Source organism: Nycticebus coucang, chromosome 1 (genome assembly GCF_027406575.1).
Source record: "Nycticebus coucang isolate mNycCou1 chromosome 1, mNycCou1.pri, whole genome shotgun sequence".
Lineage (NCBI taxonomy): Eukaryota > Metazoa > Chordata > Mammalia > Primates > Lorisidae > Nycticebus > Nycticebus coucang.
In genome coordinates this window covers 98,558,715-98,582,304 of record NC_069780.1, presented here as the reverse complement: position 1 = coordinate 98,582,304, position 23,590 = coordinate 98,558,715, and the positions used below count along the sequence as shown (strand labels likewise).

Sequence of the window (23,590 nt, the reverse complement as noted above, 5' to 3'; positions counted from 1 at the left end):
CTATAAAGTAAGTGCCTTTTTGAATTGGTGTTTCCCAATTTCAGTACCATCTTATTTGGTTTTTCAATTACTTGTACTTCCTAGAAACAAAAGCAGTTTACTTCATTCATTAGCGGAGTAAATTGACTTTTTTTTCCCCTTTTGTTTTTCAATAGGTTGGAGTGAGAAGTAGATCAAATTTAGCTGAAAAGGTCAGGCTGAGCCTACAGTATGAAGAAGCCAAAAGGAGGTAATGACCGGGCGCTGCTTTGTTATGGCTCAATCGTTTTCTTTTCCCAGAATTAATCTTTACTCCCATGGTGACACCTGCTGGGCACTCCCTGCATAGTCCCACCAAGGGTGCTCTTGGTTTTTAGCATCCTCCTCGCTAAACTCTACCTCTCGCTTTTCCTCTCTCCCCTCAAAGCTGAAGAACCTGGAGAATTAGTGAGAAGTGTGAGAATGAAATTGTCCCTTTCTCTTCAGTAAAAAAAAAGGAGCTTTGAGCTTACACAATACTCACTCTTCATTAAATGTTAGAAGATTGATTCCTAAGATGGAAGTTCTAAGTAAGTGTGTTCCTTTGCTTTGAAGGGATGTCTTACTGCTGATGCCCACGGAGGTGTCACTTCCAGTTCGCTTCCTTCAGGGAGAAAGAAGAAAGATCATTTCTCTCCTTTCCTTAGAAACTCTGATTGACCCTGTGCCGTCCTCCCCTTGCTTTGTAGCTCTTCAGTGCAGTGTAAGAGATTTTTCTGTCTTTATGTGGTAGACAGATTCAAATCGTTTTTATAATACAGAATACCTGACTTCTTCTGAGGGAGAGAGTTAGACTCATCTGTTCAATTTCATTATTTTCCTTTGAAGAGCTTAAAAATGCTATTGTTTCATTATTCAGGAGATGTGTAGGAACACTGCACTGCCATCCTTCAGGAAATAGAAGGATTTATCCTCCCCTGAGCACGAAAAGCTCAGCTGAGAACCCACTCGAGTGTCAAGGTTTCCCACAACAAGGAAAACCATCAGATGTGAAAATGTGTCTATTATTATTGATGATGATGATACCTTAGGAGTAATTAGCCATAGTTCTTAGAGATTATCAGGCTTTAACAAAGCAAAATTAATGCAACGTTTGCCAATGTAGCCTGTGTTCTTAATATTTCTTGTTATCTCAGTTTGCTGAGAGAAACCCAAGCTCCGTTCTGCAAATTATTAACCATCTGAGCTTGTGCAAGTCCCTCAGTCACTGTGAATAGCAGTTTACTCAGCTAATGCCAATGCCTTTAAATTTTCCCTGGTAGATTTTTCAAGTCTTGTTCTGTCACTCAGGCTAGAGTGCAGTGATGCAATCACAGCTCACAGCAGCCTCCAACTCCACTTAAGTGATCCTCCTGCTTCAGCTTTCTAAGTAGCTGGGACTATAGGCACGTACCACTGTGCCCAGCTAATTTTTTATTTTTGTAGAGATGAGGGTCTTGCTATATTGTCCAGGCTGGTCTCAAACTCCTGGCCTCAAGTGTTCCTCCTGCCTCAGCTTCTCAAGTAACTGGGACTATAGATGTGTGCCTCCAAACTTGTAGTAAAGACAGGCTCTCACAAAGTTGTCCAGGCTGGTCTCGAACATCTGGCCTTAAGCAATCCTCTAACCTCAGCCTCCTAAGTGCTGAAATTACAAGCATGAGCCACCATACCTGGCCTTCCTCTGTAGGATTTTTATTTCTTAAGGCTAGAAAAGATGTTGCATATTTTATTACCCCCTTCCCAGAGCCCAGACTCTTCCATAAACATGGAGGGTCAATCTGTGGCTTTGGTGGCTGGTGCCCTGCAGGAATCAGAGGGATGCTGCTATGCTCTCTTCCTGTGGATGTGCCAACCTCTCTGCTGCCACAGCTCTGGGCTCTGCTGTGGGCAAGGTCAGGGATTCATGTATGGAGAATGGCCATGACACATAGCTGACCTGGAGAACCAAGCCTTATGCTCCTGCTTTTTGGGGGACTTGAGTCTCTTTCTCCTGGATCAGCTCCAGCTTTGGCTTTACCCAGACTCCCCACCTGTTCGTTCCATGTGCATTCATGCAGCGTTTTTCTTTTCTGGTGCCCCTGCAGGGAAGCCCTCATATTCTGTCCTCAGACTTGGCTTCTAAAATACTACTTAGGACCTACCTAACGCCTGGTCACACAGATAATAAACAGGCGCTTTTCTTCCCTGCATCGTGTGCTGCTCCCATGGCTGATTTATTCACATTGAAACTTAAGACACTGGTTCTTCCCCATCTGGTCACATGCTGTGTCTGTGGGGTTTCAGTTTAAAGTTAGTATCATTGCTGATGAGGAGCTAAATCTCAAGGGCTTATGCACATGTTGAAAATGCTTTTTCCTCCTCAAATTTGAATGAGTAAAGAGGCAGGCTGTGTTTCCCTGAAATCTGTTTTCTCTTCTAGCTTTTGTTTTATGTGCTTAATGAAGCTAATAATATCATGCTTATTTAGCATCTTGATGATTAATTTTCTAGTATGTTGGGACAGTTGTTTATGGTTTTGTAGTTAAAGCTGAAGAACAGCTGATGTTACATCTATCGTAAATGCAGACGGTGGGTGAAAGTCAGGATACACCACATACACAGAGCCAATATAAGATGGTGATTTTAATTTTAACCACATAAGAAACTTCAGTCACAAGGGTGTGGATCTACTTCTATCTTTGTTCCTAATGCTTTTTGTTCACCTTTTTCTTCACTTCTACAATTTCTTTCATCAAAAAGGAGAAAAGGCCTGGCACAGTGGCTCGCGCTTGTAATCCCAGCACTCTGGGAGACTGAGGCATGAGGATTCCTTGAGCTCAGGAGTTCAAGACCAGCCTGAGCAAGAGCGAGACCTCGTCTCTTTAACAACAACAAAAAAAAAAGGGGAGGGGGAGAAATCTTCCTTTTCTATCTGGTTTTCATATTCTGGTGTGTACTCTAACAATATCCAAAGTAATCAACCAACCTGTTTATGGAAAAAAACATAAATCTCCTCTGTCAGTCTCAGCTATGTCCATAGCTCACCCTGATCTTGTGCTTAGGATCAAAAGTGCCATGTGGACAACACCGACTGTGCTCACAGTTCCACAGAGCATGCTCCTGGGTTCCTGTGGTCAGGATACCCATGCTGGATCAATGATGTCCACATCACCATTTATTGTGGAGCTCTGGACAGACTGAATCATGAACCCGGAGGAGGTGCCCTTGGTGCTTCCTCCTCTCCCCGCCTTGCTGTCTGTCCAGCTGCCTGCGCTAGTGAAGGCCCACTGTGTGCTCCCCACCTGCGCACAGCCAGGCGGCTGTGTGCAGAGGCTGATGGTCGATGCACGGGAGTGCCAAGGGCCCACACAGGCTGGGCTCAGACGATACTGCCCATGTCAGTCTGACTCAGCCGGCTGTGAAGGAGAAAGGGAGCCGTGCCCCGTCCCCCTCCTGGCCATGTCCTGTTCTCTGCTCCCTTCCCCTCCCCTGACTTTCTAATAGACTAGTCCTCTCTGCCCAGCTTGCCCTGCGTCCCCATTAGACTAGGGAACACTGTCTTTCCCCAGAGGAACAAAACCTACAGCGATGGCATTTTAGACATTATTCATCTCAGTTTCTTCAAAGCAGTGTTCTTCAGCCTTTTTGATCTCACGGCATACTTGAACTTAAACTTTCACAGCACACTTAAATTATGTTGATCAAAAAAAGAGTGAGAAAAAGAATATACATGCAGTGCTTCTTTCAAAAATAATGAATGATCTTTAACAATTTTTGCACCATACGTATGAGCCTCTCGTGGCACACCAGTGTGCCCCAACACACCGGTTGAAAATCACTGCTCTGAAGGGAGACCTTCCGGGCACGTACATGGGCAGACTCAGGGCTGACCTTCCACAGCCCCAGAGCCTCTGCTTCTGAAGCCTGTGTGTGCCTCCCATTACCCTTCCGTCAGGGGGCTGCTGTGCGGGTTCATTTTAAGGGTAGGGAAACAAAGCAGATGACAGTGAGTGTGGTGTCAGGACAGGGGCTGTGTGGAGGGCAGGGCCCGACCCCGGCCTCTCACCAGACCCCTCACCGGGAAGGCCCAGCCAGGCCAGTGCAGACAGCCCGGTCTGTATTTACCTTTCTGTGGAGTTGTAACTTTCTGTGCATGTCTCTTTTGTCCCTTTATATTAGTATGGCCAACTTAAAAATTGAGCTGTCAAAATTAGACAGTGAAGCCTGGCCTGGGGCGCTGGACATCGAGAAGGAGAAGCTGATGCTGATTCATGAAAAAGAAGAACTTTTGAAAGAGCTGCAGTTCATTACTCCTCAGAAACGCACGCAGGACGAGCTGGAGCTCCTGGAGGCCGAGAGGCAGCGGCTGGAGGAGGAGCTGCTATCCGTGAGGGGAGCTCCCAGCAGAGCTCTGGCTGAGAGGTTCGTCCTGCTCCTGGGGACAGGGCAGCTTGACCCCGTAGGGTGTCTTAGTTGGTGCCATTGTCCCCGGGCTTGGGAATCTTTTATTTATATGTGTATTTTTGAGATAGAGTCTCAGTCTGACACCCTGGGTAAAGTGCCATGGCATCATCATAGCTTATAGCAACCTCAAATTCCTGCACTCAAGTGATCCTCCTGCCTCGGCCTCCTGAGTAGCTGGGAGGGACTACAGGCACCACACCTGGCTAGTTTTTTTATTTTTAGTAGAGATGGGGTCTTGCTCTTGCTCAAGCTGGTCTCTGAACTCCTGAGCTCAAGGGAGCTTGGCCTCCTAGAGTGCTGGGGTCACAGGGTGAGCCACCTCACCTGTCCTGGGCTTGGAAATCTTAATCGCATCTGTTCTTAGTGAACTGAGAAGCTGCGCAAGAGAACTTTCTGTAGAGCAAATAAACACACCTTCCATTGGTTCTTCAGTGTTTTGCTAGGAATTGAAAATGGCCAAGACAGATGTTGAGCAGCTGGGGAATGCTGGCATGAACCCAGGATGCAGCTTGTCTCCAGCTGAGCCTGATAACAATAGGTATAAACTGTTGCCCTCTAGTAAGGAAGAATATCTAGACTGTTACAGTGACTGAGGCTTCCTATCCTGCGTTCTCTTATGCACGAGAATGCAAATGTTTATTGCTTTTCATTTCTCAAGAGAGACAGCTTGCTACCTTTGATATCCTAACAGGTCACAAAGCATTCACATGGATATTGTTTGTCACCCTGACTCTTCCTTAGAAGCAGGTGAAACTGAAGGGAAAAAAGACTCCAGGCAATTTTCTGATCTTTTCTGTGGGAAGGTGTGAGTGGGCTATTTAAAAATTCTGGTTCTAAAAAAAAAATTTTTTTTTTTTGTTTCTGTAAGGAGATCAACTGGAATATTAAGTGAGGGAACCTCTGTGAAGTTTTACGCAGATATGTCAGCGTAGGAGTCCTGGCTGTCTGTAGGATCAGCCACCTGCTGTGGGACACACCACTGCACATGCATCCTTTAGGGAGCAAGCAGGAAGCAGTGCCTGTCCCAGAACGTGGGAAAGAAATCCACAGTAGGAGAATTTCAGCCGGCCTGGAATTAAGCTTAAAACATCCACTCACAATCCAATTGCTTTTTATTTTTTTAATTTATTCTGAGACAGTCTCACTCTGTCACCGTGGGTAGAGTGCTATGGTGTCATAGTTCACAGCAACCTCAAACTCTTGGGCTCAAGTGGTCCTCCTGCCTCAGCCTCCTGAATATCTAGGACGACAGACATTGAGCAACAGTGCTTGGCTAGTTTTTCTATTTTTAGTACAGATGGGTCTCGCTCTGGCTCAGGCTGGTCTAGAACTCCTAAGCTCAAGGGATCCTCCTGCCTTAGCCTCCCAGAGTGCTGGGATTATAGGTGTGAGCCACCACACCCAGCCTTGAACATTTTGTAAAACCAAGTGCTGGGGGTGTGAATATCATTTTCTTTTTAATGGGAAAGGGTCTTCTTACTTCTGTAGATGATGTGAAGTGAAATTTTTCCTAGGTTAGGAGTTCTGGGTTCAGGAGAAGCCAGACTTCCATCCCACAGGCCACTGGGGGCAGTGTGAGGCCACACTTTGCAAAGGGCAGCTGAAAGGGAGTGTAGAACAGCTGGACTCAGGGAGGAAACTTTAGGGGTCAGGGTGAAAAGACCCTTTCTCATCCAGGAGACCAGAAAGCAGGGATTGGAGAAGAGATCAGAGGGGCAGATGTATACCCTCTTGAAAGGGTTGCCGTCCTCAGCCCAGGTCCAGGGGAAGTTGGGGAGGTGGTTTCCCATGAAAGATGCCTGGAATCTGAGGAAGACTTCAGGCTCCCACTAGGAGAGGCTTTGATGATCACATCAGAGGCAGACTGCCGTCCCACTGGAAGGATTTCTGTGACTGTCCTCAGTGCCTTCATCATGCTTCTCCCCATGAAGGTTTCATCCAGACACCTAGGGAGGGAGGCACAGTGCTGGGCATGCTCAGTGCCACTCAGACAGGCTGGGGAGAAGAGGGAGCAGCCGTGTCTGCCTCTGGGGCCGTGAGCTCTACCTGGGACCAGGGGACAAGAACATAAAAGCCAAGCAAGCATCAGGAGTTCAAAGTAACCAGAAAGGAGGGGAGAGTAGACTGAGGCCGGCTGAGAGAAGGCCTCTGTGTAAGGGAAAGGGGGAGCCCTGGAAGTTTCCATGCGGGTGAGAATCAGATTCTATTGTCATCCTGCCACCTCCCCAAAACAGGAGAGAGAGAGACTTCATTTTAGTAAAAACAGTATTTCGTTTTAAAACTTGCCTCAAAAGGCCAGGTGTGGTGGCTCACACCTGTAATCCCAGCACTCTGGGAGGCCAAGGTGGGAGGATCCCTTGAACTCAGAAGTTTGAGACCAGCCTGAGCAAGAGTGAGACCCCGTCTCTACTACAAATAGAAAAACTAGCCAGGTATTGTGGTGGGCGCCTGTAGTCCCACCACTCAAGAGGCTGAGGCAGGAGGATCACTTGAGCCCAAGAGTTTGAGGTTGCTGTGAGCTGTGATACCCTCTACACAGGAAGACAGAGTGAGACTCGGTCTCAAAAAAGAAGAAAAAGAAAATTTCAGACCCCTAGCATTTTTTAATTCTCAGTAATGCTGGCAGCGTGGCCTACTTCTCCCTGGTCCTTTGGCTTGGCTGCACCTTGGCACACCTCTGCCTCCATCTTTTTTGCTGGGCATCCTGTATGTCTTCTCCCCACCCCTGCCCCTGTGATATAGTGTTTGTATAACAAGAATCTTTCTTTTCTTCTAGTTTCTGTATGTCATCCTAATCATTTGAAAATAAATGAGTTTCTATATTTTTTTCTAGATTGAGATTAGAAGAGAAAAGAAAAGAGTTGTTACAGAAACTTGAAGAAACTACTAAATTAACTACTTACTTGCATTCACAACTTAAAAGGTAAGCCCTTAGATTCCACAGGGGGAAATTTACCTCTGACTGTGTTCAGGCATGTTCTAGTTCATCTTCCATCACTTTTCATTTTATTTTCAATTATATTGTATTTAAAAGTAAATGTAGGCCGGGCAGAATGGCTCACACCTGTAATCTCAGCACTCTGGGAGGCCCAGGCAGGTAGATTGCCTGAACTCAGGAGTTCGAGACCAGCCTGAGCAAAAGCGAAACTCTGTCTCTACTAGAAATAGAAAAACTAGCCAGGCTTAGCGGCACACAAGTGTAATCTCAGCACTCTGGGAGGCAGAGGACAGTGGATCATCTCAGCTCAAGAGATGAGCAAGAGTAAGACCCCATCGCTACAAAAACAGAAAAAGCCAGGCATGGTGGCAGGTGCCTGTAGTCTCAGCTACTTGGGAGACTGAAGCAAGAGGATCACTTGATCCCAGTTTGAGGTTGCTGTGAGCTATGATGCCACAGCACTCTACCCAGGGCAACAATGTGAGACTCTGCCGCAAAAAAAGAAAAAGAAAATGATTGTTAGTGTAGTACAATTAATATTTGACCAAATTTAAAGTCACAATAGATTAATTTTTTTCACAACCCCTAAGGTTATATTTAGATTACTTTTGAAATACGCTGTAGGAAGAAGATATGTTTTAGCTATCAATACATACTTAGGAAAATAACATTTTCCCCATTACCTCATCTTTTAAAAAGGCAAGGTAGGATAGACGTGCCTTAAAATATTTAGGCATAGATTTCCTTATATTAGTTAGAAAAATACTCCATAAATTCACACACAGAGAAGAGGTAAAGGTTAGTGAAGCTAGAGGTCTTTTGTGTAACCTCTTGTGTTTCTCTAAAACAAAAAGCTTTTTTAAAAATGCAGTAACTGGGCGGTGCCTGTGGCTCAAGGAGTAGGGCGCCGATCCCATATGCCGGAGGTGGCAGGTTCAAACCTAGCCCCGGCCAAAAAAAAAAAAAAAAAAATGCAGTAACTACGTTAATACTTTGTGCTGTTCTTCCCCACTTTTTCCTCTTTCAATATTTTTTATTTGCAAACATGCTTTGGGTATCTATGCAAATAAATTTACCAATAGATATTTGATCTTTTTTTTTAACTTTTACTGAAGGAGGATAATTTTTAATAAGAATAGAATAGCTACTTAGAGAGTATTTTGAGAGCAAGATTTTTTTGTTGTTGCTGAGACAGAGTCTCACTCTGTGCCCTGGGTAGAGTACAGTGGCATCATCAGAGCTCACAGTAACCTCAAAATCCTGGACTCAACCAATCCTCCTGCCTCAGTCTCCCAAGTAGCGGGGACTTTAGGCATGTCACATGATACCTGTCTGGATTTTTTATTTTTTGTGGAAATGGAGTCTTGCTATTCCTTAGGCTGGTCTTGAACTCCTGAGTTCAAGCAAAATCCATTGGCCTCAGCTTCCCAGAGTGCTGGAGTTAGAGGTGTGAGCTACCATGCCTGGCTGGAGAGCAAGATTTAAAATGTTGGTGAATAAGTGTGAAAAATATAATATTCAGTTGTGTGCTACATAATGACATTTTGGTCAAGGACATATCCCCATAAATGATGGTGATCTCATAACATTATAATGCCATATTTTTACTATACCTTTTCTGTTTTTAGAGCCACAAATACTGTTGTGTTACAGTTGCATACAATATTGAGTACAGTCAGCCACTGTACAGGTGTGTGACCCAGAAGCAATAAGCTATCTCATACCGCCCAGGCGTATGGGACCGTCCATATCTTGAGCATTTCAGCCTGCCATCGAGGTTTGTGTGAGCACGTTCTATGCTGTTTGCACAGCGATGCCATTGCCTAACAATACATTTCTCACAGTATATCCCTGTGTTGGGTGTCACTTGACTGTCAGAGCAGGCTCCCTGCCCCTGGTCATCATTTCTGTTCTTTGGCAGGTTCCTTCCTTATAGGGGTATGAAGGACTCAGGAGAGGCTGTGATTGGGTTTTCCGTGTAGTACTGGACTTGACAGTGTGTGCTTTTGTTCCCTCAGCCTCTCTGCCAGCACCCTGTCCGTGTCATCCGGGAGCAGCCTGGGCTCCCTGGCATCCAGCCGTGGCTCCCTGAACACCTCCAGCAGAGGGTCACTCAATTCTCTGAGTTCCAGCGAGCTCTATTACAGCAGTCAGGGTGATCAGACAGACGCGGACTATCAGTATAGACTGGACTTCCTTCTGCAGGACAAAGGTGGCTACATTCCCTCCGGGCCCATCACCACCATCCACGAAAACGAGGTGGCCAAATCCCCGGACCAGCCTGGCCAGAGCAGACTCTCTGGGGTGACGGCCACCGCCACAGCCCACACTCCCTTGTTGACTGAGGCCCCCAAGTCTGTGACCTCCTTGTCCTCAAGGTCCTCCCTCTCCTCCTTGTCCCCTCCGGGCTCTCCCTTGGTTTTGGAAGGCACATTCCCCACGTCTCCCCACGACACCGCTCTGCAGCAGTTCACGGCCGACTTTGATGATTGTGAGTTGAGTAGCCATTTTGCAGACATTGGCCTGGGTGAAAATTCGATCTTGCTGGATTCTGACTCAGGAGGAGCGTCCCAGTCCCTTCTAGAGGATAAAGACCTGAGTGAATGTGCTAGAGAGCCGCTGTGTGAAGGAGCTGCAGGTAAATGGGGACCTTTGCTTTCACACACTCCCTCTTAATCATTCTGAGGCGATTGATTGATTTTTTAGATTGATTTGAAGGTTCCTTTTTCCATACAAACAAATGGCCTCCTTTATGTTCTTCTTCTCCTTCTTTTTTTTGAGTCCTGTCACCCTGGGTAGAATGCCCCAGCTCACAGCAAACCCTAGGCTCAAGCCGTCCTCTTATGTCAGCCTCTGGAGTAGCTGGGACTACAGGCGCCCACCACCACACCCAGCTAGTTTTTCCATTTTTAAGAGAGACCGGATCTTACTGTTGTTCAGGCTGGTCCTGAACTCCTGAACTCAGGTGATCCACTCACCTCAGCCTCCCATAGTGCTGGGATTACAGGTGTGAGCCACCGCACCCGGCCCTGGTCTCTTTCTTCTGAGTAATCTTTTTGGCTTTAATTCAGTAGATGTATTTATGTACCAATTATATGCCTAGACATTTTTCTTTATCAAATAAAAATCACCGGGCGGCGCCTGTGGCTCAAGGAGTAGGGCGCCCGTCCCATATGCTGGAGGTGGCGGGTTCAAACCTAGCCCTGGCCAAAAACCAAAAAATAAAAAAATAAAAAATAAAAGTCACCTTCCCTATCTATTTAGTCAGTTAGTGCCTAATCATTGTCCACAGACCCTCTTTGTGTGCTTACTGACTGGGAACGTATTTTGTGAACACACCACCATCCACGAAAACGAGGTGGCCAAATCCCCGGACCAGCCTGGCCAGAGCAGACTTTGGAAGCATACTTCCAAATAGATTTTGGCTCTGAAATACCTAGGCAAAGAAGAGGGCTTTCTTTCAAAAGGTGGCCTAAAACAGATTAAAACCAAGGCAATTAGCATACTAGCTAATTAGTACCAAGGTTTAATGTTTGGATTGCTCTGGGAATTCTATATAAATATAATTTTTGTTTCAAGCCAGGCTCTCCCTTTCTGCCTAAAGTTGATCTGCCTTTCAATGTGCAGTGTCACCCTGCCATCTCCTGGCCAGGTTAACAGTTGCAGCCCAGGGAAGTGATGGCCTCAGACAAAGCTCTCACCCCTGCGTCTGTACCCAAAGACAGAACAAGGGGAATTTCATTTTTTTGTTTTCCTTCGCAAGGCAGAAACTTTTACTGTATTAGAAATGGTTGTAAAGAACATAAGTCGGTGCCCTTGCTGGCAAATGATCTCACTGCTTAAGATGACAGGTGGAATAAAAGCCCCAGGGCACATCCCCAGGAGCCCGGTTCAAATCTTCATGCTTTACTGTGTGTCCTGCCAAGTGACAGGGGACAGGCTTCTTTAGAGCTGTTTTCTTGCTATTCTGAGAAGTGCTTTTATTTTTAGGAATTCTGAGTATTAATCAATTGGCCAACTCAGATGTGTAGAATCTGAAAATAAGCTGGAGTCAGGCAGGCAGGCCAGGGAGACATGACACAGCTGGTCTGGTTGGTTTGGGTCCTAAGTGACCTTCACCTGCTGTCTCCTACTTTTAACCATTTTACAAATTTAGCTCCCACCCTAAAGATGGTTTAGGTGGATTGATTTAAGACATTAACTTTTAAATTGGAATGTTATAATAGGTCACTGAGTTATGCTAATTATTATTTAAACTAAAGGTTAATATAGTCTTTACTTTAAACTTTTTAAAATTGTAATTTTAAAAATGGTAAAACAAAACAGTCTTAGAGAGGCTACTCTCACTGTTCTTCAAAACCCCAACATTCTGACAAAGTTTGGACCTATCACCGTCTCTACATTTTGGCTGACAGTGACAGGTGGCCGGACGCTCTTCATCCTATAGCATTTGGCTTCCAGCCCTGTGCCCTGCTGGTGGCCTGCAGCAGAGGTGGGGCTTATGTGACATTTGTATGGCTTGTGTGCCCCTCCTAGGGCGCTGTCAAAGCCACAGGTAACAGTTACTGAAATAAGCAGGGAGCAGTGTGCATAGAACAGCTGTAACAAAGTGGACAGCCACGTTGGACCTCACTCCTGCTCCCAGGAAGGGGTGCAATGGGTTGGGGGGTGCACAGGACCCCTGGGCCAGCCAGGCCTGCTCTCAACATTTTGTCACCACCTTGACCGGCTGTATTTTGGCAAGCATGTTTCCCAGCCTCTCAGGCCCCTTGTTCCTCATCTGCACGATGGGGATTATACGCATCTGGTGATCCCTGCAGCATCCTGGGGGGATTAATGCCATGACACGTGTAAAGCATCCGACCATGTCCAGCATTCAGCACACCCATGACAATGATGGCGGTAAATAATACAAACCCTACTAAATACAGTCCCCACCACAAACCACTGAAGGTCGTGAATGAAGGCCCAGGAGAAACAGAAGAAAGCAAAGTGTTCCTTGTGCCATTCTTCTGTGCTTCGGACTTGAAAGACCTTATGTTCTTGAGCATTTCCGACTGGTCTTGCTCTTTGTGTGTCTGGAGTGTCCTCTAGTAACCACTTCTCAACATTCACTCCATTTGGAGGGTCCAATAAGTGAGGCCGATGCCTAGAGAAAGAGGGGGAATCAGCAAAAACAATTCCCCGAGGTCTGTCACCTACCCAGCAAGCCCGAGGCTGAGATCCCTGTCTTGCAGGTGGGTTTGGCTGGTGCTGCCTTACTCCTGGCACTCAGGCCTGCTACTGCATCTGAGAGATTCCTGGCTGGAGACAGTTGTCTCTGAAACTTCTGTCAAACAGTTTGTAACTTTTAAAATACACATTGTATTAGAAAGCTGCTGTTAAAAAGTCACCCTAAACGGCCAGGTGTGGTGGCTCACGCCTGTAATCCCAGCACAAGGGACACTGAGGCTCAGGAGTTTGAGACCAGCCTGAGCAAGAGGGAGACCCCATCTCTATTAAAAATAGGAAAACTAGTCGGGCATTGTGGTGGGTGCCTATAGTCCCAGCTATTGGGGAGGCTGAGGCAGGAGGATCACATGAGCCCAGGAGTTTGGGGTTACTGTGAGCTATCACCCCACAGCACTCTAGCCTGGGCGACAGAGCAAAATTCAGTCTCAAAAAAAAAAAAAAAAAGTCACTCTAAGGGAAAATCCATAAATCCATCCAAGAACTTTGACTACAGATGACATTCAGTCTCACGTCTGAAAACTACTGAAAGCACATATTGTTGTAACTAGAAGGACTAATTCTTTCAGGTCACCAACATTTGTTCTATTGAAGGGACGTCTGCCCTTGCTGTGGGGGCAGGTGGCCCTCTGTCAGGGACACTGCTCATCTCCCCCAGTGCCTCTTTCATATAAACTGCGCTCTCCATTGCTGGGTCCCGCTGGATGACAGAAACCACGTTGGAATAACTCCAAAGTCCTCCACAGTCAGTTGCTGTCATTGTCAAAGTCGGTTTGGGGCTGTGGTGGTTATTCCTCGGAGTAATCAGCGGATCATGTCATCACCTTCACCCCTCACAAAGGGGGCTAGGCGGAGAGAAGGCACTTCATCATCCAGGAAAAAGCATTCCCACTGCCAGAAATGAAAGGGAAAATGCAGCACTCAATCCTATAATCTGAAGCCTTCAAACTTAAACATCTTAACAGGATGTAAAGTCACAACTCAGGAGGGGGCCAGAATGCATAGCAATGCGGTCCCCTCTGCTAGGCCACTGCGGGATGAAAGGGAGCAGGCGGCTTATTACAGTCCTGGCTCACAGCTCTAAATGAGTGTTCCTTGCTCCCCGCGGGGTACCGGCTTATGAATATGAGCTACAGATAAAAGTTAAGTGGTAGTTGGTGCTAAAGATTCAGTCGCACAAAAAGTTGTTTTAATGATATTAGCTGGTGAGGAATTCCTATCAGCTAAAGACATTTTCCTGTAATTTCTCTCAGAATAGTAGCAAAGGAGATACAGAATATGGCATGTGGAGAGAAGGGTCAAAAGCAAAAGAGGTGGAAACCCTTATTTCCATTGAGTAGCCGGACACTGTCACAGAAATATCTCTGGTACTTGAAGGAGGAGGATAGTTTCTTTCTTACCCCCAAGTCTTGGGTAACTGCGGTAAACGCTATATATAAAGATGTAAAGAGTTCTAAACGAGAATTTGTGTAATTCATGCCTTCCCTTAAACTATTTCAGGACAAAGGAAACCGTATTTTCTCATACATAATGACCAAAATGCCTGGCATCCCTGGAAACTTCCATGTCACAGTGCCTGGAATTGTGCATATCTGTTGGTTTAAATAGTAACATGCTTGGCTGTCAAAGGAAATTTTAGTTTGTAGCAAACTGTGTGTGTATATTTTAGACTTAACTTTTTCTGGTAGGGTATTCTTTTTTTTTTTTAATTGTTGGGGATTCATTGAGGGTACAATAAGCCAGGTTACACTGATTGCAATTGTTAGGTAAAGTCCCTCTTGCAATCATGTCTTGACCCCATAAAGTGTGACACACACCAAGGCCCCACCCACTCCCTCCGTCCCTCTTTCTGCTTCCCCCCCATAACCTTAATTGTCATTAATTGTCCTCATATCAAAATTGAGTACATACGATTCATGCTTCTCCATTCTTGTGATGCTTTACTAAGAATAATGTCTTCCACTTCCATCCAGGTTAATATGAAGGATGTAAAGTCTCCATTTTTTTTAATGGCTGAATAGTATTCTATGGTGTACATATACCACAGCTTGTTAATCCATTCCTGGGTTGGTGGGCATTTAGGCTGTTTCTACATTTTGGCGATTGTAAATTGAGCTGCAATAAACAGTCTAGTACAAGTGTCCTTATGATAAAAAGGTTTTTTTCCTTCTGGGTAGATGCCCAGTAATGGGATTGCAGGATCAAATGGGAGGTCTAGCTTGAGTGCTTTGAGGTTTCTCCATACTTCCTTTCTGGTAGGGTATTCTAATTAATGCTATCTCCATCCCCTCCTTAGATGGTGAAAAGTCATTACCAAAAAGAAGAGGACTTCACTTGCTTGGGGACAAAACCACTTGCGTGTCAGCTGCGGTGTCCGATGAGTCTGTGGCTGGGGACAGTGGCGTCTATGAAGCGTTTGTGAAACAGTAAGGACTCAGCAGGGCACTAGCCGTGCCCCGTGGCCTCGTGCCCCTGCCTGTGGGTTATGTGTGTAAATGTGCTGTTACCCCTAGTCCTGTCTTTAGAATCAGAAGGACATTAGCTGCTAAAGGAGTGGTATGCCTGAAAATTTCAGTATACCAAGAGCATCTGGTCAGCCATAGAAATAATAAACAAATTGGTATCCTCAAAGGCAACTAACCCTCATAAAAATTTGTAAATACTAGATTTTAGTGGGAAAGCGAGATGCTTCTCCAGTGCCCGTTTGGCCATGAGGCCTCTTCCGTGTATATGGAGGCCCAGAATGTCTCAGGGATGTGGTTTGCCCTAGAAAGTCTCTGGAAAGCCAGACATCAGACAGTCTTGGCCCAAGCGCTCTCAGGCAGATTCTTGAGAAGGTAAAGAAAGCTTTTAAAACCACCAGCTTTCACTGCTATTAGTGCCACTGGGATAGCACAGGAGACCTATTAATGCAGGTTTTGGGACCGGGTGGGGAGGCTCATGCCTATAATCCCAGCACTCTGGGAGGCCAAGGCAGGTGGATCACCTCAGCTGAAGAGTTCAAGACCAGCCTGAGCAAGAGTGAAGTAGAAAAACTAGCTGGCGTGGTGGCAGGTGCCTGTAGTCCCAGCTACTCAGGAAGCTGAGGCAAAAGGATCACTTGAGCCCAGGAGTTTGAGGTTGCTGTGAGCTATGATGCCACAGCACGCTACCCAAGGTGGCAGTAAGACTCTGTTTAAAAAATAAAAAATTTAGGTTTTCTCTCAGAATCATTAAGTGGCCAATGGTGACCATAACAATTGATATCCCCATTAACTGTTCACCTCCTCACTGTCCCTAGGCCCAGTGAAATTGAGGATGTCACATACGGTGAAGAAGATGTGACCATTGTGGAGACTGCCCAGGTCCAGATAGGACTCAGGTAAGGGAATGTGCCTGGGAACGGGAGCAGCTCTGAGATCAAGGCAGTGGCAAGTGGCCTGTGGTTGTTTTTTACTTCATCTAGCTTCTCTTTTGACAGATACGATGCAAAAAGTTCAAGTTTCATGGTGATTATAGCACAACTCCGAAATCTCCACGCCTTCTTGATACCTCATACTTCAAAAGTGTAAGTAAAATCAGCGAAGAACCTAAAAACTTCCACATGGGATAATTTTATATTCTAATCAAACAATTCATCAAAGTGAAGATGTGGGAAAGATACAGAGTAGGGCTGATCACGTCTAAATCAATAGTAGATAAAAGTTCTTTTTTAACTGAGTCATTAATAAAAATAGGAACCAAGATTTTTTAATATCCTTTTTCAGCCAGAAATTCTGTATCATGCTAGACTGGGGCCTGATTGTTTGAAAGATAATTAAAGTTTTTGTTATTGTATAGTACTTAAGTACTGTTGGTTTAGAGGAATTTTCTGATAGTTTACATGAAAATACAGTGAAATTTTATTTATCAGTACAATATTGCTAATCAAACATTTTATCACACTACATGCTAAGAGCATGATTTTATTATCAGTCATTTGCCTGTGATGAAAGACTTCTTAAAGTTATTTCATTTACTCAAACGATTTGGAAGTGGTGACACAATGCTGTGTCGTCCATTGCTTTGGGCTGTTTCTTTCCCAGCAGGTTAATTGTAGAGATCTTCACCACCGTTTGTACTTTCCAGAGTAAGTTTCAGTGACTCTTAATGGCTCATGACTGGATGGTACCAGAATGAAGCCAGATTTTAACTTAGCATCTCTGACTTAGAATCCAGAATATGTATGCCCAGCTTGCATTTAAACTTCCTGTAAGAGGTGGATCTTAATATTTTGAATATGCTATGCAAGGGCTTGAAACTGAACAAGAGCTATTGAGGGGTGATCCCCAAGACTCAGGCCAGTGGATATTTTCCTTAATGGAAGAGCATGTTCTTTAGTGAAATGGACTTTAAAGGCCGGCCATGGTGGTTCACACCTGTAATCCCTGCCTGCTGGGAGACCAAGACAGGTGGATCGTTTGAGCTCATTAGTGCAAGACCAGCCTGAGCAAGAGTGAGACCCCCGTCTCTACTAAAAATAGAAAAACTAGCCAACCCTGGTGAAGGGTGCCTGTAGTCCCAGCTACTCCAGAAGCAGAGTTAAGAGGATCCCTTGAGCCCAGGAGTGTGAGGTTGTTATGAGCTATGATATCAAGGCACTCTACCCAGGGTGACAGAGTAAGACTCTGTCTCCAAAAACAAAAAAAAAAAAGAAAGAAAGAAAAGAAAAAGAAAAGGACTTCTAATAGAATAATTGTATGAGTTCTGTAAGTTTTTTTCTACGGGTTTACTTTTAAGTTCACATCCTAACATTCTAAGAATTATCAGAAAAAAAGAAACTGGATCTAAGAATAAAAGAGCCATGTTGGGATCTCTGAGCAGGCAGTGGAGGAATAGAGATGGGATGTGTCTGTGTTTTGCGAAGCATCAGCGCTGGAGCAGGTAGGGCTCCAGGAGGGCATGGGCTCACAGGACTTCTTGGAATGGAGGCATCGCCTGTCCACATTATTAGTAAGGCCAGTAAAGAGAGCAGGCATGATGTGGTGGTGCCAAGGTCACTTCAGGGAGCCTACTGTCCAGGCCTGAGGTTAAAGAGCCCAGTCAGCAGAGTTCAGGGAGGATGGCTGGATAATGTTATCTGTGCCTTCTTCCTGTGGATAAATATGCCGTGATATTGGCCTGTGCCATTGGTGGCCTTTTAGTAAGGCAGATCAGGGAGAAGACAAGTCTACCAGAGATTGACTCTGAACAGTGAGGACCAATTTACAAGTCTGGCAGAAAACAGAATGCCTGAAGAGCAAACGCTTTCTTTAAACTCAGAGAGTGTCCCTCCCCACAGCCTCCACCTGAGCTGAACAGTCCCGGCTACCCTCACCACCTCACAGGAAGTCACAGTGGCCTTCTTGCCCTCTGAAGGTGTGGGGAGGCCCAGGGCAGTTGAGGACTAGTGGTAGTGTTCAGCCTGGCGGAGACTACACAGCCCCATGACTTGTCAGATCGGTCTGAACCTTTCCTGACATACCTAGCAACCTTCTCTGAAGCCCATATATGAAATGACAGTGCTAAGAAGGATAGCTAGTACATGATATTCTTAAAATAGTTCTCCCCCCCCCAACTTCAATTTATTCTTTGATGACTGATTATGGCAGGCAGAGTTCATGCCTTAGTGGTTGACAGCTGCCACTAAGGTTCTGTGAGGGGCTGGTGGCTTTGTCTAGTCCATTTTGGAGACCCTCCCAGCCTGGGCCAAATGAAAGGAAGAGCCCTCCTGCCTGTTTTTCTCGTGCCTTTGGCTCTTAACCATGTAAAATTCACTGTTTTAATATGGAAACATTCTAAAATCACTGAAGTGAGTAGGCCGCCCTCTGTAGTAAAACTGAAGTCTGGAGAAACAGGAGATTCCTTCTCTCTACTCTAACTCTCTAGCACACTTTTTTATTGGTTTTCCATCAAAGTAGAGAAAATGATTTCCTCCTGCTGAACCTTCAGCCTCCTGGAGAGAGTGAACTTAGAGTAAGACTCCTACATTAGCAGCAGTAGCCCAAGGCCCACAGCTCACTGGTTCTTTAATGCTAAGAAGGCCCAAGGCAGATGGATTAAAGGTGATATGAAATACAATGTAATATGACATTCCTCCTTTCTGCATTTTAATTCACAGTTATTCTAGTTGGAGAAAGGCGTATTTCACAGTATGAATCAGACAAGCCTGGAAATGAGGCAGAGAGAGTAGATTTTGTGGGTATTCTCCTTCTAGAATTTAAAGGAAAATTAATACCTCATGCTGTTTCCAGGAATTATGAGTCCTTATCTAATGTGTGTTTAGAAAATTCACTTTAAAGTTATATTTGAAGTTGTTCTTCTATAATCCTCCCTCTAAATTTTATAAAGCATAAGACTCTTAGCCAGGCACAGTGGCTCACACCTATAATCCCAGGACTCTGGGAGGCCGAGGCAGGTGGATTGCTTGAACTCAGGAGTTTAAGACCAGACTGAGCAAGAGCAAGACCCCATCTCTACTAAAAATAGAAAAACTAGCCGAGTGTGGTGGTGGGTACCTGTAGTCCCAACTACTCAAGCCCAGGAGTTGGATGTTGCTGTGAGCTATGACATTACAGCACTCTACTCAGGAAGACAGAGTACTCTGTTTCAAAAATAATAACAAAAATAAAGCATGAGACTTTTTTTTAATGTTAAAATTTATCTTTATTTATTTATTTATATTTATTTATTTCACTTTGTCGCCGTTGGTAGAGCACCCTGGATTCACAGCTCACAGCAATCTCAAACTTCTGGGCTCAAGTGATTCTCTTGCCTCAGCCTCCCAAGTAGCTGGGACTACAGGTGCCCACCACCATTCTCAGCTACTTTTAAAGGTGGGGGGGTCTTGCTCAAGCTGGTCTTGAACCTGTGAACTCAGGCAATCCACCTGCCTTGGGCCTCTTTGAGTGCTAGGATTACAGGCGTGAGCCATTGTGCCCAGCCAAGCATGAGACTCTTTTACAACAGTTTGTCCTACCTGAGACTTTGGAGATGCTAGACAATGGTATTTTTGAACTCTTACTTCATGTTTTCTATTTTCTTAACAATGTGCTACCAAGCTTTTCTTTTTCTCTAGTAGGATGATGTATTTCTTTCTTGGGAAGTGACCTTCAGCATCTCTTATTTAATACTGAGGAGAGGATTCTTTGGGATAAAATCATTAATATCTACTTAGCATGTTCCTACCTTCCCAGGCTCAGAAATGCGTTATTTTGGAATTGGCTATACATGGGGCAGGTGGGCCACTAAATTCATCTCCCCCACGGACTTTCTTCCTCTTCCCTGTCCCCATCAGGTGCCTTTGCTGCAGCCCCGCGGTGAGCGGCAGGCTGGCCCTCTGCATGCTGCAGGGCACAGTTGGCCTCTGGTGCGTGAAGGGCAGGTTCTGTTATGGCAGCAGCGTGTTCGCTTGATAGGAACTTTCCCTCATTTTCTCTCTTGCAGACAGTTTCAGATGATAGCTGTGACTCCAATATAACTGAAATACCCACGAAATCCATTTTATTCTTGTTCTTTGCAGGTATTTTAGGGTTGCTGTACTTCCTTCCTCAACTGATGTCAGCTGTCTGTTTCGAACCAAAGTCCATCCGCCCACAGAGTCTGTTTTATTCACCGATGTGTTCCGAGTAACCATTTCGCAAACAGCCTTACAACAGAAGACCCTGAGAGTCGACCTTTGCTCTGCCAATAAACAGCGGAGGGAGGAGTGCCTGGTAGGGGTCTTCCCAATTACTGTTGTCAAGTAATTAGGAGTGGGTGTTCCGAGAGTGTATTTTCTATTCTTTTGCAAACCCTGAAACCTGCCTGGCACCTTGGAACACATCCAAAGTTTTTTTATTTTTTTCCCCTAAAGTAGTAGTTTCTGTTCTTCGTTCTCTCATTCCAAACCTTTAAAATCTGCTTATATGTTTCAGTTTTCTGTAAAAGCTACATTGCATTTCTACTTTAAATACAGAAGCACTTTTACCTTCGGCTGTGACTGTCACTTATGGAGTGTGCTTATTATGCCCCAGGCCAGCTCTGAGTGTCTGAGTATCTGTATATATTATGGACTGATATTACAGTCTGAGATAATCCTCATAACAGTTGTATGAAAGATGGAGTATCAAAGGTGTCATTATCCAACATTTTCAGATAAAGGGCCTCTCCGAGAGGAAATGTATCCAGGGTTGCACAGCTAGTGAAGGCTGGAGCCAGACATCCAAAAGCCATCCCCACATAATTCACTGTCACCAATTTAGATTAAGCAAGACACTGAACAGACACTGAACTCACAGTGGCCCCCACCTGTCCTCCGAGCACTCTGGGAGGCTGAGGCCAGTGGATTTCTGGAGCTCAGAAGTTTGAGACCAGCCTGAGCAAGAGACCCCATCTACTAAAAATATAAAACTAGCTGGGCAAGGTGGCGGGCACCTGTAGTCTCAGCTACTTGAGAGTGTGAGGCAAGGGGATCACTTGAGCCCAAAAGTGTGAGGTTGCTGTGAGTTGCGATGATGCCCCGGCGCTCTACCAGCACAGCAGAGTGAGACTATGTCTCAAAAAGTAAAATCAAAAACCAAAAAACTATGTAATTCCTTTATTTAGCTCCTTCTTCCCATCCTGGTATTAGAACTTCTAGGAAGACATATGTTACTGTTTAAAGCAATATGATATTTAAATGATGCAGCAGAAGACTTCATACTTAACTAAGAGTGAACTCAACACACCATTTTGCATAATGAGCAGAAAATTATTTCATCCCAGGGAAGTTACATAGTTGTTTCAAACCACCATCTAGAGGTGTGCCCGTGTGTTCAGACAACAATGTGAGTCCCCACTTGAGCTTTTCTCTGCAGCCCAGTGAGAAGCACAGAAATATGCATGTTTCATGATGAACAAAGTTTAGAAGAGTGATAAGTTTCTTTTTGATTTTTTCTTTCCTTGAAAAAAATGTTTCATAATATTGTCTGACCATAAAGTTAGAAAGAAGCAAAGATAATAGACTTGTTAGGGTATCAGAAAGGCTCTAGTGTATTAAATTCCATATTTAGCATAACATATACCAGAGGCTCTAATAAAGTTAGAAAATGCATTAATCGGTAGCCTTGTAAAAAATTGTATAAATTTAGATTCTGGCTTTGTGTGATTTGGTGAAATATGAAGATCTTAAACATTTACTTTTTCTGACTACTATCTTCCATATTTAAGAAAATTTTTGCTATACGACTTCTTTTTCAAGAACTAAAGTAGAGTTTTCATTTGTTTGTTTTAAATTTTTCTGTGGATAATTGGTTATTTATATAATCAACCTACAGCATATTATAAGAAGTACTATGGTTTGGCCTTAGCCTCTTATTTTTATTTTTTAACTTTTCATTTAAAAAATAATTTCACATTTACCACGAAGTTACATGCTTACTCATTAGGTGCTGGCAAAATATCATCTGTATAATACCTGGGTTGACTTTTAGATTGAGAGTTATTTCTTAAAGCTAAAAATATAGTGTTATCTATATAAAAAAACTAGCAGTGTTAACCTCATAAGTATTATATATTTTTTTTTATTCTAAAACAAGCTCACATAGTAATCTTTTGTTATCTCAGAGGAACCAAATACTAATTGAAACATTTTCTTTTCTTTTTTTTTCTTTTTGTTTACTCTTTTCCTTTTTTTTATTTTAATTTGCATAGGCTGGAACTCAGATCAGCCTCGCAGATTTACCATTTTCCAATGAGATTTTTACTCTGTGGTATAACTTACTTCCTTCCAAGCAAATGCCTTGCGAAAAGAATGAAGAAGAAAATGAGGACTCTATATTTCAACCAGACCAGCCACTAGTAGATTCTATAGATTTGGTGAGTCAGATTTAATGTCTGTTTAACGACAGAACAAAGTCATTAAAATTTGGTGAAGTCGTATGAGACACAGAATGATGTGGACCAGCATATTTTTATTCACTTTCACTGTCCTTCCTTCTATCCTTTCACAGCTTCACCCCGTTCTCCCAGCTTCCAAAAAAGAAAGAAAGAAAGATAATTTCCAGCTGCGTTTCAAGTATGGTTTATAAAAGAATCACTCTTTTCTGCTTACACTTCCTTATAAAAATAAACTGATGTTGGAGATGCCATTGTTTGACGTGATCATGGAAAACCTTTTGACTAAACGTTACACTTTCGTACGTTGTGTTCACATTGTTTGATTCCACTGCAGGGTATACGTTTAGCACTTTCTGCAAACTTGAAGTTATTAAACCTAAACAGTATGTTAGTTTTTCATTTGTAATATCAGTGGCCATAAGTATTTTGTATTAAAATGTTTTCTGTAACCAACAGTCATACTTTAATATAATACTTCAAAAAATTTACAAAGGGGAATTTTGTGAGGCCGTTCACCACTGATTTGACATTTGTGGCTATTGATACTGAGTTCAAGTTTATTAGACTGATTTGACATTTGTGGCTATTGATACAGAGTTCAAGTTTATTATATTATCTAGTGGAAAGAGTTTACTAAGCAAAAGTCAGTTAATCAAACAATCGTGCTTCACCAGTCATCTACCACACATGAGAAACTACAGTGCACATTGTGGAAGGGAAGATTTTTTAAAATATGAGGTATTTAAGGATATCTCATAATGAAAAAGGGTCAGTTGAACAGAAAGAGGCAATGCATTCACCTAACAACACAGACTCAAAAAGCCACACTTTGGCTGGGCGTGGTGGCTCACACCTGTAATCCCAGCACTCTGGGAGGCCGAGGCTGGAGGACCACTAGAGCTCAGGAGTTCAAGACCTGTCTGAGCAAGAGCGAGACCCCATCTCTACTAAAAATAGGAAACTGGCTGGCTGGGAGTGGTGGTAGGTACTTGTAGTCCCCACTACTCAGGAGGTTGAGACAGGAAGATCGCTTAAGCCCAGGAGTTTGAGGTTGCTGTGAACTATGACGCCAGGGTACAGAATGAGACTCTGTCTCAAAAAAAAAAAAAAAGAAAGAAAAAGCAA

The 23,590-nt window shown here is 44.1% G+C and overlaps 1 protein-coding gene across 3 annotated transcripts in view; it reads left to right on the top strand.

Moving 5' to 3' along the window:
* WWC2 (WW and C2 domain containing 2) overlaps window positions 1-23,590 on the top strand; it is a 154,237-nt gene that overhangs the window by 87,123 nt on the left and 43,524 nt on the right. For all 3 annotated transcript variants that reach the window (XM_053584965.1, XM_053584958.1, XM_053584947.1), the window contains exons 8-16: window positions 156-229; window positions 4,159-4,401; window positions 7,277-7,366; window positions 9,400-10,019; window positions 14,907-15,036; window positions 15,891-15,971; window positions 16,071-16,157; window positions 20,130-20,322; window positions 22,280-22,444. In XM_053584965.1, coding sequence (XP_053440940.1) covers window positions 156-229; window positions 4,159-4,401; window positions 7,277-7,366; window positions 9,400-10,019; window positions 14,907-15,036; window positions 15,891-15,971; window positions 16,071-16,157; window positions 20,130-20,322; window positions 22,280-22,444 — 1,683 coding nt within the window. The remainder of the gene's footprint in view (window positions 1-155; window positions 230-4,158; window positions 4,402-7,276; window positions 7,367-9,399; window positions 10,020-14,906; window positions 15,037-15,890; window positions 15,972-16,070; window positions 16,158-20,129; window positions 20,323-22,279; window positions 22,445-23,590) is intronic.